The 17,516-nt window shown below is 37.3% G+C and overlaps 1 protein-coding gene across 11 annotated transcripts in view; it reads right to left on the bottom strand.

Moving 5' to 3' along the window:
- The window catches only part of LRP2 (LDL receptor related protein 2), a 108,287-nt gene that overhangs the window by 28,351 nt on the left and 62,420 nt on the right, over nt 1–17,516 (bottom strand). For all 11 annotated transcript variants that reach the window (XM_040704155.2, XM_040704157.2, XM_040704156.2 and 8 more), the window contains 15 exons: nt 17,300–17,488; nt 15,801–16,721; nt 14,537–14,702; nt 13,547–13,705; nt 12,072–12,361; nt 11,102–11,305; nt 10,448–10,690; nt 8,953–9,078; nt 7,430–7,549; nt 6,220–6,351; nt 5,110–5,311; nt 4,487–4,782; nt 3,493–4,009; nt 1,425–1,577; nt 770–940 (listed from right to left, as the gene is read on the bottom strand). In XM_040704155.2, coding sequence (XP_040560089.1) covers nt 770–940; nt 1,425–1,577; nt 3,493–4,009; nt 4,487–4,782; nt 5,110–5,311; nt 6,220–6,351; nt 7,430–7,549; nt 8,953–9,078; nt 10,448–10,690; nt 11,102–11,305; nt 12,072–12,361; nt 13,547–13,705; nt 14,537–14,702; nt 15,801–16,721; nt 17,300–17,488 — 3,889 coding nt within the window. The remainder of the gene's footprint in view (nt 1–769; nt 941–1,424; nt 1,578–3,492; nt 4,010–4,486; nt 4,783–5,109; nt 5,312–6,219; nt 6,352–7,429; nt 7,550–8,952; nt 9,079–10,447; nt 10,691–11,101; nt 11,306–12,071; nt 12,362–13,546; nt 13,706–14,536; nt 14,703–15,800; nt 16,722–17,299; nt 17,489–17,516) is intronic.

The raw sequence follows: 17,516 nt of genomic DNA, 5'->3' as shown, positions 1-17,516 counted from the left end.
AAATCATGAAATACAAGTGAAATAAAGAGAGACAGAGAAATTAATACATATTTTAAACAGGATATTCTTAATACTTCAGCATAGAAAAGGCTGCCAGAAGAATGAAATGTGAAGAAAAAGAGAAGGATGAAAGTATAACCTAAATGCACAGATAAACATGAATATAAAGGATTTGTTTTGAAGTGATTCAATGCCTTCATGAGAACCAGTGTTACTTGTGGATTTCAAAACATCTTCAAGATGTAATTTTCCAGCAATAAACACTTAATAGATTTTTATCGATTAACAGGAAAAAGCTGTGTGCCAACAGGAAATTTCATACTGTATCTATGGACACCTCTGTAAAAGCTGAGGATAACATTACAGATAAGTTTTCAGACATCCTCTAGCACATAACTAGTTTAGATACCACAGCTGAAATCATACATATAGACAGAAGGGCATCAAAAGTACTGATTTTACATTCAATTCTGCCTTGGCTCAGGCAAGGTATAGATACAGGTAACTTGCATATTCCAGCACAGATTGTGACTTTTTTAACCTGAGTTCTTCAATAGTTTTTGGAACATTTCTAGCAGGACCTAGAATGCAAATATATGAACTGGGCTACTGTGGCATTCATTTCAACTACTGCTTCAGACTTCCTTACTCTGATTTAACTATAGCATCAGTGGATAGAATCGCGGTGCTTACAGCATTTACAAAGGCTACCACTGAAATCTGGTACGAGCAAATTATTCAGTTGCTTTATTCTTCTCTGTGTACGTACTCAATGTAATTTAGATGGGCATCTGCCCAGTAGAGCTTGTCGTTGGTGTAATCTATGGTGAGTCCATTGGGCCACTCTAACTTTGTAGAGATAATCACCATCTTCTCCTTCCCATCCATGCCTGCTCGTCCAATATAAGCTCGATCTGCCCAGTCTGTCCAGTAAACCTGTCTGTTCAAAGAAACATGCCTAATTAGTTTTATAGTAAAACATACGCTGAAGTAAATATTAGAAGCCAGATCTGAAAGACCACATTTCTTGCAAAAAAATTAAATCAGATACCGAGGAAGATAAGTGAAAGGTTAATGCATTTACTTGTTACATTAATCACTAGAGCAAACAAGTAGATGCATGGAAGCACAATCATCTTCAAAGAATGCAATCAGTACCACATTGTATATCAAGCTGTACAGGCACCTGTTAACCTTTTTTAGCCTTGCAATCAACATTGCCTTGTTCATATACAAGCAAATTCTACTTTCAATACCAGGCTGCCCAGCATATAAAGCTATGAAAAGCAAGCTGCTGTTTTTCCCAAGCTCCAGCTAAGATTTAATGTCACACAAATCAAAGAGTACGCAGCCAAAATTTATTTCAGATTTCCACAGACAGTGCAAAACTATGTAAAAGCAAAAGTACTTCTGCAATGTCATACCCGTATTTTGGATGAACAACAATTGCTCTGGGATGCTGAAAGCAGTAAGTGTTGTTGATATCCACACACCGATCCACTAGTTTTTTCTGGAATCTTCCATCAAGTTCAGAGACATAGAGGCAATCTTTGTAGGCATCCACCCAGTACAATTTTCTGAAATGTTTTAGAGTTAATTTACTTTCTTCATTTTACTTCATGTTGAATTTCACCTTTTTTTTTTTCCTTCTAGAAGCAATACCTCCACAATAAAGGAAGAATATACATAGTGTAGTAACATCTCTTCTATACCATGCTCCAGTTTGCCCTTCTTACTCCTCTGTAATTGTATCCACAATCACTGGTGCCAAATTCAAACTTGCAGTTGCCCAGTTGAGTAATAATATTCCATCTGCTAAAATTACTAAGCAATCTTTTCTTTTCCCTCCTCTCCTACCAACAACAGCTGAAGAGAAGCAGAAAAGCACACAGGCAGTATAATGGATTGTGACTGGAGCTGTAAAGTGTTCACCTTTTCCAGGCTGTCACATCTGCTCTAATCAAACACGTAAAACAGTTGACAGGTTCTCCTTTGAAAATTGCTAGCTATTACAGTTTGAAAGTCTAATTTAAATCTCATTTCAATTTTTTTTTTAACATTTGTTTTACATTGCCTAAGAATTATCTGCAACTGTAATCAAAGATAACATGCAAGCTGAAGCATTGATTTTTGAAAGCCTGCAACAAAATAAAGTGTTTATTTTGATTAATTAGAACTAAAGTAGGTTACTTTGAAATTGTCCGCAGTGCTTTTTCAGCTCCAGTGTGCACAGGATCACTCCAGAAACAGCCTAAGTGTCTGCCTATACCACTCTGATCAGTACTGCGGTACTCCCATGAGGTAGGAGAAATGAGAAGATAATCTTCCTCAGCCTGTAGCTCGTATCTCCCAGTCCTCACCCTGTACTGAAACCGCAGACCAACTCATCCACCACTGTATGATCTTTCAGCCCTTTTGTAGCACCTAAGCAAAAGCTGACTGAAAGCATATCTAATGGTAGCAGAATTACTTCAGCAACTATTAGTGAAGGAGCTCTTGGATCATTTTGGCTAAAATTAGTCTTTTCCTTCCACACCTCTCTATCAATCACAAAGCATTTGGGAGCACTGGTAACATAACAATCATTAGCTTCAGAGACAAAGCAGTGAAAAAACTAATTTGTGAATACATCAATAAAAATCACACTCTCATAAGTTTCAATTGTGACTTTCTGAATCACTCATTATTCTGAAGAGCTTTGAACTTTTCACACTGAGACCAATGAAGACAAAAAAAAAAAAGCAAAAACTGATGAAATACAGTCAAGAACACTGTCAGAGAGGGCACCAAATAACAGCAGTTTCTGTGGAAATAAATCAAGCTACTCTATGATACGTGCCAGGCAATTAAAAAATTACCACGATGCAAAGTGCTTTCCAATTTTGTCCTCATACTGCCTGCCTTTAGCAAATGATGTCAATGTATAGTTTGAGTGTCAGAAAATGATGTATTTTTCAAGAGAAAAAAAACCATGCTCTTCATTTCAGTATAGGAGCCTAAGTTCATTAATGCTTATTATTACTTCTTAACTGGAATCTAGTAATCTCTTATAGCATACTGTTCATGCAAAGAGTGAAGCTTCAAACCCTGACCTTCCTTCCTTTGCTAGTAACTGCAAATACAAGCAACTACTAGCCTAAGCTCAGAATCCCTACCCCCAGGAACATGGAATTTCCCAGCTGCCTGCTCAGCTCATCTGTTCATTGATAATTTCCTACCATGCTTCTCACGTGAGCCACATGCACTACGTTATTATTGATGAGAGATTAACTCTGATATAACCTTGGTAAAATAGATAGGAGACCAGTGAAACAAAAGAACCATGCAATGTGCTATAAGCCCATAAACTTTCCAGAGCAGCTGTATAATACTGCATCTGCAATCCAAATTAATTCAATGCTCTTCAGAGGTTTTTGTATGAAGAAGAATCTTAAAGCAAACTCCCTCCTATTTTCTTAGTAGCGCAGAAAGACAGAAAATGTGTTTTCTTACCTGCCAACCCAGTCAACAGCGATACCTTCCCCATTCGGCACATCATCACTTATCACAGCCTCCTTATTTGTTCCATTTAGGAACATCCGTTCAATGACCTTCCTCCCCACATCAATCCAGTACAACCTTTTTTCGACCCTGTCAAAGTCCAGTGCCACCACATTTCTCAGTCCTTGCAAAATGAGAGAGTAAGACTGGCCATCTGCTGTGAGATTTCTCAGATAGTAACGGTTGCTAAAAATAAGGTATGGGGAGATATTACTATTTTGTCGGCAACTTTTTCCATCAGGCTCCCGGATATAGCCTGGGGCACACTTACAGATGTAGGAGCCAGCTGTGTTCTCACAAATCTGGCTACATACTGATGGAGTTTCATTGCACTCATCAATATCATCACAAGTTCGTTTATCTGACATAAGTTTGTATCCAGGATGACAAGAACAGTAGAAACTTGTTTGGGTGTCCGTGCAGACATGATCACATCCACTGATTGAAGGGTCACTGCATTCATTTATACCTAATGAAGGAAAGGAAGCGCTACTCAAGCAATTGACTTACAGAGAAAATATTGCAGTGATTTTTCAATGTACTCTTCTTCCTATCTCTCTCTCCCTGCCTTCCCCTGAAAATGCTGAACAGAGATCTGGGCTGGCTGTACAATAAAAACTATTTCAACTCTTTTGAAGTCTGTCGCCAAACTCACTGAGTGCAAAAAAATACACAAACCAATGGTGGATTTTGGAAATGTAAGGGCAATAATGAAACAATTTATAATCTATATTTATAGTTCACATAATTAGCTAACTTTCATAGTTTGTCAAAACAATATATAATTGATGTGATTTGATTAAAAAAAAGATTAAATGTACACATTTCTCCACCACCACAGAATAGATATGATTGTAGATATGAAATTATCTTAAGATCATTTTTTTGTTGAATCTGCCAATGCATTTTAAATAGATTAAGACAGTCCAAATAAATCTAAACATACCACATCCTTTTTCATCACTATTATCTAAACATTCATCCAACCGATTGCAGACTTTAGCCATTTCAATGCAGTTTCCATTGTCACATTTAAAATGCTGGGGAGAGCACGTTGCTTCTGGTGTACTACAGAGGTGTTCCAGCTCATCAGACTCATCACCACAATCATTATCTCCATCACAGATGTAAGCCTTGGAAATGCAGCGTCCATTTTGACAAGTAAACTGGTGCTGCTGACATGGTTCATAGATGCAACCCCTTTCATCGCTGGCATCACCACAGTCATTACGTCTGTCACATCTGAAGAAGAATTAACACTTTTTTTCAAATACAAGACAGCTACCATCTTCAGTGCTAGATGCACTCTCTTGATTTCTAAAGACCGTCACACATTATTGCCTCCAGCAAAAGAGACTTTTAGAAAACAGGTGCATTACATAAAGTCTGACCCAGTGAGTCCTGATTGTATTCCCTGTATCCACTACAAGCTGAACAGAATCAGCTCACGAGAGGTACAGAAAAAGAAAATTAAATGCCAATGCTAAGCACTGGGAATATAACATGAAAGGCTCCCAAATCATTTTCAAGTAAAAATTAATGCATGGTAGATAAATGGTAGTTACAAACCTGTACGTGCTTCGGATGCATAAGCCATTATTACAAGTAAACTCATTCTCTGTGCAAGATCTTCGTGTGCAGTTCTGGTGTTCATCAAGTGCATCACTGCAGTCAGCATCACCGTCACAGACCCATGCCCGAGGAATGCACCTCCTGAGCGGGGGGCGATTGTTGGCACACGTGAACTCTGTAGCTGTGCAGCTGCGGTTTGCTAATAAAGATCACGTTCACCAGGTCAGCAAGTTGCACTCTGTATGTAAAACATTCCCCCCAAAACACAGTCTGGATAACAACACATCACCCGCAACAGGGCCACGCTCTTCTCCATGTGCAGAAATAGGTATCACTGAGCTTTCATATATGAAACTCATACTCATTTCCATCAGTTCTAAACTGGACATAGGTCTTCACTGAGGCTGACTAAGAGCCAAAACTCTTTCAAATTGCTTACCCAATGCTGGCACTTGAAGAACTCTGAATCTTGCTAGATGCTGAGTATAAGCTTTCTGCATGTCTGGCCAGATTTTCTGGCCGCTGCGCAGATATTAGGCTTAGGCTGCCTAGCTCCCACATTCTTCCAAGTATTCAGTACTCACACAGATGGAGAACCATTGAAATTAAATAGTGTAAGGACTGCAAGTGAATTCAGCTGTTGTTCAATCAAGGAGCAGGACCAGGTTTGCCTTTCTTCTCTTTTTTCATCACTAAATTGCCATGGGTTATTTTGCTCCTTTATTTGTAAAGAAATAATTCCCAAACCATGCGGATATAATACACAGAAGATGTAGCGTGTGATGATTAGGGAGTATCTCTGCTGAAGTTGCTGCCCAAATCATACAAACAATATCTCACTTGAAACTCAACAATTCAAAGAAGACTACTCACAAAATTGGAGCATTTTCTTTCTTTTTTAAAACCAATAACCTAATCTATTTTAATTCAACACAATGAAAATGAAGATACAGGAAGAACATACCTCATGCTCAAAGTGCACCTTTATAGACAGAAAAAATGGCAAGGTCTTTGTTTTTTCATTTCAGGTTTTTTGTGTGTCTTTTGTGGGTTGTTTTTTTTTTAAATGCAGAATGCCTGTCAAAGAAAGTAATACTAGACACCTACCACAACTGTGTCTTTGATCCTCATCACTCATATCCCCACAGTCATTATCACCATCACAGATCCATGTTGCTGGGATACATCTGCCATCATCACATCTGAATTGGTCACTTGAACAAGTCCGCACATGAGGCTCTTAAAAATGAAGAGAATCACTTTGCTTGTTAAAGTAACCTGCACTGCTACAATAATCTACCGAGAAAGGTGTTTTAGGGAGAATCCTATGACTGTGAAATTTCAAATGTAAAGTAAAAGCTTAAGTAGAAGAGATGTGCTGCTAAGAGAACAGAGTCCTCCCCCTCCGGTCAATTATATTGGCAATTTCTACAAATACTGTACTGTTTGGATTATCAGACTGCTGATCTTGTAATATCTCAAAAGTACCCTGCTTCAGAAACCTGAGACCAGAAGACTAAAATGTGAAAAGAGCATTAAATACAATATGAATACAGCGGTCAGCACATAATGACCCTGTTTTCTTTTACGTTACTTATGTAATGAGGATCTGAAGTTGGCATAAGATGCAAGACATTTTCTCAAGCTGGAGGTGCAGCTCTAGAAATGTGCAAAGGGAGTTACTAGCCCTACTTAAATCATAGAGGCTGTGTGTTATGCCACCCTTCACAGTGACAGTAATGACTGTGTTGTCATTAATTCTCAGATGCTTCAAGTCAGTCCCTCTTTCTTCTTAGAGATTAGTCTACTTCTTTTCACCTTCTTTCCTCCTCCCCATGCTTACTACCATCAGTTTCTACCATCAGCATGTAAGAAGTATTTGCCTATTGCAGTTCTATGATACTCTTCTGCATACTAGTCAGAAACATTCCTCCACATCCCATGTTCCTTTTTTTCCCAAATGGAATACTGTGCACATACTTCCTGTACAGCAAGATATCTGGTCTCACATCCAAAACAGTGACATGAAAAAATACTTGCTAACTCTCATCACTTGATTCACCACCACCAGAGTCTTAAAAAGAGAGAGGAGGAATCAATTTTGGCAATTAAAAGTCTTCATATTCCACACACAGCATGAAGTACGTTTACTGACTGATTACTCAGTGACTCAGATTATTTAGAGTCAGTAAATAAACTTCAAAAGATACCTATTAGCCACTTAGTCTGGATTCAACCTGTTGCCTATAAGAGGAACTACAGCTCTTTCCATAAACCATCTTATCTTCTGGTATGTATCTTCTGAATGTACACTTACCACAAGAGGCAGGTTCATCAGAGCCATCAGCACAGTCTACTCCTTGATCACAGTACCAATGAGCAGGAATACAGCGTCCCGACGTACAACGAAACTCATTGTTTGTGCAAGTCATTGAGACTGGAAGAAAAACAACAACAACAAAAAACTATGCAAGACTTCTTTCTTCCTCTTACCTTTTCAACTCATTTTAAGTTGTTTTCAACTCTGTGTTATGCAAAAGCGTAAGAATATGCTAGGAAAGATGTCTTTTAGTAGCCTGTCTGCAAACAGCTATTCGTACAATCTAGTTTGAACTTCATATGCAAAACATGGATTTAATTCTCTTCTTACATACACATATCACCTAATAAATAGAATTTGTTCTGCAAGTAGTATTGCACACAACAACTGTAAGTGTTTTATATTTATACTTGAGCTTTGTGCACAAGAAAATGAGCACAGTCCAATGTACTAATTTCTTCAGCACCCAAAGTAGGTAGTAGGAGACTACATGTGGTAGTCTGCTAATTTCTTCAGTAGTTACTGATACTATTCTGTACCCCCTGATAATTTCAAGATACCAAAAAGGACCTAGTTTAACCTTTAAACAAGGTTATTTATGTGCATTAATACTAGAAATCAAAGGCAATTAATATATTGCTCATTACTATCTTCAGGCTTCCTTTGTCTTCTATTCTCCCTAGCTCTATCTCTTTTTTGCCCTTCACCTCTTCTCAATTTTAGAATTTAGTAGGGATAGAACAAAAGAGCAGAAGGGAAGAAGTAAACCTTTCATGAGCAGTACAGGGGTCATTATGTCTACACATTGTTTTGACATGTAGAGGTCCATGCATAAAAGTGGCTATCTTTTGAGTAGAAAAACTGTGGCATGGGTAATTTGAGGCACATAACTTTAGGGAAACTAGACAAAGCAAACATAATCCACTCAAACAATATTAAAAATAAATCACTGTCTGAAATATCCACTGTATTTTTTGAACAAGAAAAGTACTACCTACTACCTAATGCATACATCCAGCAAAAATATGCTGTTTTGTAATTGAAATTGATTAAAAGCTACACACTTCTCTATGAAAGTTGGAATCAGCAATGAACTGTGAATCCTGAATATGTTAAGACATAAATAACTGCATGAAAAAGCTAAAAGAAATTACATTAAAAGTACATATAATTTCACTTGATTAGAATGAAAACATTCTAATAATAAAGTTCTGGAAAAAAGCCAATTCACTGTAAAACTAAAAGTGCCAGTTCTGTAAATAAATAAATAAATAAATAAATGATACAGAGCAGAATATTGCAAAAGAAATGATCCCTCAAAAACTGTATGAAAGTGTGCAAGAAAGTCTAATAAAATTTTAAGGAAGTTAGATGAACAAGAGTGAATAATACAACACTTACATCTTTTATCTCTTCAGTACTACAAAAGAGTAGATTTTGTAGTTGTGGTTCCAACAAAGGTAAGGAGCACTGGAATAAATTACTGAAGTGCAAGGAGGTTAAAAGCCCTATCAGCTTACCACAGTGAGTAGGGCTCTCATCACTCATATCTCCACAGTCATTGTCACCATCACACAAGTATGTTCGAGGAATGCAGATGTTTGTGCTTTGACATTTGGTAAAACCAGACTGGCAAGTGCGCTCCGCTTTAAAGAGACGGCAAAAACATCTCATTGATACATACATACATAACACTGTTTTTTGTTTGTTTGTTTGTTTTTTTAATAGACTGATCTGGGACCAATCCAGAGTGGACTGATCTGATCAATCCAGATTGCATTTTGTCACATATTTTTCAGATATAAGATTGTCAGTGATTCATTATCACTTTCACCCAGAAGTGGCCAAAAGTCTTTGGAGAAGCTGAAATAGTTTTAGAAATTCCCAGAGCTGAGACAGCTGTAGATATACTCCACCCACTCAAAACAATACTAAATGAGAAGCAAAGTAATATATGCTATACATATTCACTGCCATCTTCCTCTTCAATAGAGGATAAAAACAGCTTTCCTAGGAAAATTCAAAAGAAATGTGTAAATAACACAAGCCATTTTCCTCTCATTTCAGCTCAAATGCTAAAGTGCACTCATACCTCTCGTTCTATATGGAAATGATGAGGCCACTGCTTTTATTGGGAAAAGTGGCATCAAAAACATGATCAAATAAATACATGCTAATACTCAGAGGTGAGGGAATGTAAACTGACAAGCATTCACACTGTAATGCTTGCATTTGCAACCAGCTGGTACTGTGTGAATCACCACATCAACTACAAATGACTAATAGACTGGGAATTTCAAATGTACAGATTTCACGTGGAACTAAAAAAATAAGTCACAAGCAATACATTTCAAGAAAACAGTGTTAAAACAATCTTTTTTTTTCTAGTTTTTAAATCAACATACTTCTCTAACATAATCTAACAATCTTACTGCAAAAAAGCAAGATTAGTTTGATTAACTGCATTAGGAGTTAATACTGAGCTGATCACAACTGGTATTTTATGGAAAACAAATAAAACTGGTAACTTTTTGAAAAGTATTTTAAAAAGAATAAATATAAATCATGCTTGTATAAGAGTCACATATTCATTCCAAATGATTAAATCCTGTATACTTGACATAGCATGCTGCAAAGCATACAGCAAAAATCTGCTGCCAAATTCCACGTCAATTCTGCATAAATGTAAGTCCTGCATCCAATTTATCTCAAATAATCTTTTTCAAGTCTATGGGATTACTCACAATAGCTAACATTAAGCACTCTAATAGTATTTGCTAGGTCAAGGCAGATTAAAGCAATAGTTATTAAGAAAGATCTCAGGGTACTCAAGAATATCTTTCAAGGATCAGTTTGCTTCAAAATAACACAAACCAGCATCTGTAATGTAAATATAAAAACCTTTTGTCCTTTCTGCTGCCTTTGTCATAATTCTTCACACTCAAAGAGATTTGCCTCTTCTTTGGTCTAAAGAGTCAGACTCAAATATGCACTTAGTAATTTGGAAGGACTTACGGCAATTTCTCTCATCTGATGTGCCATTATCGTAACAATTATTTACTCCATTGCAGACGTACTGAAGAGATATACATCTTCCATTATTGCAAGTAAATTCTGTGTGGGAGTCACAAGTTCGGAATAAGCAGCCAGCCTCATCACTATTGTCTCCACAGTCGTTGTAGTGATCACAGCGGTAATGATAGGGCACACATCGCCCATTACCACAGGTAAAAGCTGTTGGCTGACAAGTATGGAAAGCTGAACCAATAAAAAATAATTTTAAAAAATTAATGAAGAATATAGTACATGGATAAAACACAATCTAAGTTCTCTGACAAAGTAGCAAGTCAAAACAAGTTTTACCTGCCAGAGCAAAGACAGCTGCAAAACGTACTGCATGAAAAGTAAAATACATATTTGAATTAAACAAAGGAGAAATTGCGTATATGTGATGTAAAGTTAGTACTACAGCACTTCTGGATTCTAGAGCAAATTAGCTGCCATTCAGACCTAATAATGCACAACAAAGTCTATAAGCAAGCAAGCAACAGATCACTTCCAAACTACAGCTAGAAAATCCATGATCATACAGCCATATAAGCAATAGAAACCACCACAGCCAGGTCAGAAGTTGCATCACTCTCACATGCAGTTATTTTAAATGCTTACCACACACACTCTCCAACTCATCACTGCCATCACCACAGTCATTGTCGTTGTCACATTTCCATCGCTCTGAGATGCAGTGTCCATTCAGGCAGGTGAAGAAACCAGTGTCACACCTGGTACCATTATCCACGATGCAGTGCTTGTTATTATTGGCTAAATACCAGCGACCTTCAGATGGACACTGACATTCCGCACCAGTTGGACCTACATTCATATTTGACAATTAATACTGATGTTTTAGAAAGGATTTTGCTAAAGCTGTTCACAGCCCTAAATGCAATTAAATCCTTGTAACTACCTGCTTAGATAAAAATGTGGCTACTTAGCCAGATTCTTATCTCAGTTAAGCATATTCAAACCCACTGAAACCCAAGAGAGTTCCTTGTTCTCTCAGAAACTGAGTTCTCTCAGAAACTAAGATCAGAACTTGGAACACCTTAACTGCTTGCTGTCCAAATAATATTTCTGTGGCTGAAAATGGTCTCTGATGCTTTATAATATCAGAGCTACACCAGCTGAGGCTCTGTCCCTCAAAATGTGATAAAAAGTATCTATTCAGTATATGTTGTATCAGTATATATTATTAAGGTATCAATGTATATTAAAAGTACATACCAGTTAATATCATAAATACCTATATTATTGAGGTGTGCTGCTGAGCTTATTTCACATCCCGCCTCAGAGGAAATAGAAGTTAAAATCTTAGAAAAAAATGTTTTGGTTTAAATTAGGGAAACACATGACTTTTAGTTGTGGAGATTCTCAACAAAGATCGTCAAGTATGTTGGCAAAGTATCATGACCCTGAATGGCAATCTTCTTGATTGCATTATATAAATTAAAAAAGTTATTAAACATTTAGAAATACTAAGGAGTATTTCAGATGTCTCCATGTGACTTAAACTTGTTGTGTTATGATTTCTAATATATACAATGCTAACAGCTTACAGTCATTAAGCATAGTTGCTTACCTGGTGCACAAATGTGACTGCAACCACCATTGAACTGGTTACAAGGGTTGGTACACTGCTGCTGCTTACTTTTTGCCCAGACGTGAATATCCATTGGCCTTTGTGGAAGATTCATGATCATTACAATTTGATCTGAACCATCATATTTATTAGCTCGGTAAATGCTTCGTGTGTTCCAATCTGTCCAATATATGTGCTGATCAAACAACGTCATTGCAAATGGATGCAGAGCAGTACTAACAATTACCTCACGGTTTGTACCAGTTAGAGTGCATCGCTCAATTTTTTGCCTAAAATAATAAAGAAATAATGACATCTTAGAGGAAGTATTTCAACTTAGATACAAAGCCATGCCCTTATTAGTCCCGTGACTATTACTCTTCATTTCAGTGATGTGCACCAAACAAAGTTAAGAACACAAACACTGTTTTAGAGAAGGGATGACACCTTTGGGAGAATAGCATAAACAAAATGAGAATAAGCAGGAGGAAAAATGAAGGAGTTATGGCTAAACGTCTGGCCTGTGTGTCCTCTTGATGCACTAAGATCTAATGAGCACTGCCATTCTTTGAACACCTGGTCCTCATCTTACCCCATGTGCCTCTGAATAGAGGTACAGGACTTGTTTAAGAAAAGGAGGACTCATCTCCCCTGCACTTGAAAGTGAGATTATAGAAGACTTGACATTGTTTAACTGCCTGCTACACTACCTCCATTAACTAGAATTCAAAAGAGAAAAGAGGATGTCTCATCTGATATTCTGCATCTGTAACAGGATTCTTAGAATAGAGGGTCCCATTACAGGTTCCCTACACACAGATGAATCCATGTAAGGATGCCTTCCTTTCAGAAAAATCCCACAGACGCAGAGACCATAAGAGTCATTATGTTACAGACATCTTTCTGTCACAGCAGCAGAGACATCTGCAAAAGAACTGCTTTTTGGAAAGAACCAGATGAGGAAAGTCTGATTGCTGCAGTGATTTCTCAGAGAACATGCATGAATTTGAACAGATGGAAATGAAATTTTTAAAAGCTTTCCTGCTGGTGGCAGAAATTCTGGTGGTCCACACTGAAGGGTAGGGATCTGTCTGGTTGGAAAAGTGAGAACCTGATGCCAAATTCTACACATGACAGCCATTAACCATGAGCAATGAATATAAAATGTGCACTGATATCATACGTGCAGAAGAAGATGCTTATAAAAGTAATGAGTTGAAAGTAAGATGAGTGCAATAAAGCACTGGGCTAAATCTGCCTTGTGACATCACAAAACTTCTTGCTGTAGAGTAGTTCCACATCAATATCAAAAAATGATATTTTGTTGCTATAAAGTATTTCTTATAATTTCTACAATACAAATCATTGGATTTAATTTAAATGTTGAAAACAGTAAAAAAAAAGCAGGAAAAATACATAATAGACTTATTCAAATTAACCTAATGTGAATCAACAGCTGTGTTATCAATACGTACAGATTTGCATCAGCCCAGTATAGCTGCTGTTCTTCATAGTCCAAGGTAAGCCCATTTGGCCATACCAGATTGGTGCTTACAATAGGTGTTCTGAAATTTCCTCCAAGTGTGGCTCTTTCTATCTTTGCATTGGAGCTCCAGTCAGTCCAGTACATGTACCTGTCAGTAACATGATTGAAAAGTTACATTTTCAGCAAAGAAAGCTCACAAAGCTCTTAACCGCCCTAGGATATCTCCACTCTGCTGTCGCCAATTGAACTGTGGAGTGCAAACCTAAGGGAAAAAAGAACTAATTCCTCTATTTCATCTCACATTTACAAAGAAATCTTCTAGCAGGGATCATTGGGATCCACTGGAGTGAACTTCAGAGAAGTTCTTCCACAGCTCCTGTGAGAATCTAGTGAAATCAAATATTCTATTTCTAATCTTTCTTCATTTGACACACAGTATAACACTGCCCCTAACTCCTAAGAACCAAAAATTCTTCTGAGACACTCACAAAGCACAAGATCAGTAAGAAAGAACTTAAATATATTTGACTTTTTATATACAACTTTTAGATAGATTGGTAGATAGATTGGTAGCACCACCTGATTATCAGGACATAATATTCTTGAAGAAATTTTGTTTCAACAAGTACCCCTTGTTTCTCTGCCTTACACAGTGAATGGAGGATGACAAGTTGCTTGAAAAACAGCTGCTTCAAAAAACCATTCTCATTTACCACACAGTATCTAGCTCCTAACCTCACTTAGTGGAGCTTCATTCACTACATACTCACAAGTGTTTTAAAGAAAAAAAAAAAATCAATGAAAAAAATTAAAATTTCCAGGGCTGAGATCAGCCTGAAAATTTAAATATCTACATTTAGGGCAATTCCGCATGGCTGAAAACTAGGGCTTAGAATTCCAATATCTAGCAATCTTCATGTAAGTCCAAACTACAGTTTCACTTGCAATAAAGATAAGGCATACAGAGTACAACACATACCCTCTGCAGGGATCTAATACTACAGCTCTCGGTCGCGGAACCCGGGCAATCACAGTGCGGTTAGAGCCATCCACAGCCATTGAGCTGATAGTCTGATTGAGGTAGTCACTGTAGTAAACTCTGTTGTTGATCCAGTCAAAGGCTATGCCATCTGGAGTTCCCAGGTCTTAGACATATGCAAATACACAAACAGAACAGTTGAGTACAGCATTCTGAGATCTTGCAATACCTCATCTCTTATAATACATCAACAATAAGATTTTCTTGAAATAAAATTGATGTCAATGCAAATCTGACCTTTTAAAAATCTAAATAACTAATAATTCAGACTTTAGTAGTCCTGTGCATACAGTAAGGTTGCAAATAGCTAAAGAAGTAACAGGAATCAGCCCTCACTCCCATCCTGTAAGTTCAGAGAACATCAAGGCAGGCAGAGACAGATAAAGAATAAGCATTGTTTTGTCCTTATTTTGTACTTACGCTATAGGAGAACCAAGACATTATAACAGATTGTGTCACAGAAGAGAGGACAGCAATAGCAAAGAGTTGAAGATGTAAAACCTTGTAGAAAGTGCAAGTTCTATACAACCCCTAACAGCAAGGTATGCTGACATAAGGATCTAAGCTGTCCATCAGTCCAATGTAAACAGTTTAACCCAACAAGCACTAGGAATAATTATTGGCTTTCTCAAAAGGCAGCCTCAGTCATCTCATTCTCTCTCTGAACTCTGCCTCATCGCACTTCCGGCTCACTACATGCCCTCCCTTGACCCAGACTACAACCTTGCTTCCTTCATCTCACTTGTGCTGAAGATCTACCACAGTGTTGTTTGATTGGGAGCAAAGAGCAAGTCAGAGGAAAAACTGGAGATTGTCAAGAACCATAATAATTTAAAATTTTTAAACAAAAAAACACTATAATAGCTATTATTATTACAGGTATTAAACATGTGTAGTTTGTCTTTTTATACCGATAACATTATAGTATTCTTCTGAGTCTCTACTGTACTTCCTGCAATCTCAAAACTACTGAAAGCATATAACAATATTTAACCAGTTTTATAATTTCTTGCCAAGATACAAAAAGGTTATCAGAAGAGGAAAACACTGAGAAGAAGAGACAAAATGAGCATTTTATCAGTTACCTTAAATAATCAGTCTACCTCGATCGTAAACATAAAAATACCAGTTGAGCTAATGCTAAGTGCTGCAGTCCTTGTTTTGCAGTATCTGATTATTCTGAATCACAATTCAATTCACTTACCAGACGCAACTACTATTGGAGTGCCAATTCCTGAGTAAATACTAATATAACTGATTCTTCCAGCTCTTGAAGGATAACTTTGTGTAAAATATATTCGGTTGTTTATGCTGTCAAAATCCAGGGCCACTGCAGTTCTTAACACATTGACTGCACGGAAGGGAGGACTGTGATTTTCAGGATCCAGGTGAATACTTCTGAGGGCATTCTCAAGGGCAAAAATCAAGTAATCATCTGTTGAAATGGTACATCTCTTGCCATCACTGTCCAGTGTGCCAAAGGCACAACCACACTGTGGTGTTTGCACATCAGGCAGGGCAAAACACAGATGGAAACAGCCTCCGTTATTGTTCAAACAAGGATTGTTGTTTACATCAAGGGGTGAACGTGACTGAAAATGACTGTTGTAAATGGTAACATCCCTTAGCCAATTAATGTTGTCTCGTATTACTGTTGGTTGATCAGTATTGCCTGGCTCCTTGCTGGCTTGAAACACCTTTTTCAGATTCCGATCCACCCAGATCATTGAATTCCCAAAAATAGTGATACCATATGGAGTTGGATAGCGACTGCCATAACGCACAATTTCAACATCACCACCATCAGGCTGAATTCTTGCAATCATGTCTAAGGAATCATCTACCCAGTAAACGTAGCCATTGCTGTGATCTATGGCCAACCCACGAGGTGTGACAATGCCCTCAGATACCAGAACTGTTCTGTTGGTGCAGTCCAGAAATGAACGTTCAATCTTCGGATTTTGCCCATAATCTGCCCAGAACAAATACCTGTTTTTTGGATCTACTACTATGTGCCTTGGCATATCGATGGTAGTTTTAAGCAGAACACGGCGATAAGTTGTGTTTAAACGTAAAACTTCTATAAAAGTCTCTGTCAGGAATGCATTTGTAAAATAAAGATTTCCTGCATTTAGAACAAATGGAAAAAAAGGAGAGTGACAAAAGTTAATACATAGCATCACCACCTGAGAAACATGACCTGATAAAATACTAAACTATAAAATGAATATCCATAAGCATCTTAGAAGCTAAGAGCTCAAAGTATGCAGCTCCACTTTGAGGAAGTAAAATAAGAGATGATCAAAATTAAAATAATGGATTAATTTCTACATCCTTACTGATTTCCATAGAGACTCTCTGCCCAATGACGAAAACTGCATTAACCACGGTTGTACTTTATTTTTTTCAGTTTAAAATATTTGTTGTTATTATACAGAAGCTTTTGGCTTGCACATCCACGCTCTTAACTCTTTACCTTTTACAACATAAAACTACGAATTTTGTGTTGTAGCACAGCACTGAATACAGTAACTACAAAGTGCATATAGTAGATGATTCTTCTAAAATCTGTCCCAACTAGTCTATCAATCTCCAGAAGAACTTTTGAAAAACATATATATATATACTATGCATAATACTGAACAAATACTAGCTACTTTAATGCATAAAGAATAACAGTCTCCTAAATTCCACTATGCTTACCTGCTACCCAGTCAATTGCAATGCCACGGATTCCATTTCGTCCTATTCCATTTGTAACAACATTTCTAAAATAAGAACCATCAGGTTTAATTTTACGTATTGCATTCTGGGAAGAAACTGTGCTACTGTAGTCGCACCAGTAAATGAAACCAGAAGGCATGTGAACATCCACATGAAGCACATTCCGTCCTGAAAAGTAGAAATTAATCATCTTTAA

Source organism: Gallus gallus, chromosome 7, assembly GCF_016699485.2.
Source record: "Gallus gallus isolate bGalGal1 chromosome 7, bGalGal1.mat.broiler.GRCg7b, whole genome shotgun sequence".
Lineage (NCBI taxonomy): Eukaryota > Metazoa > Chordata > Aves > Galliformes > Phasianidae > Gallus > Gallus gallus.
This window is presented reverse-complemented; position numbering and strand designations above follow the sequence as displayed.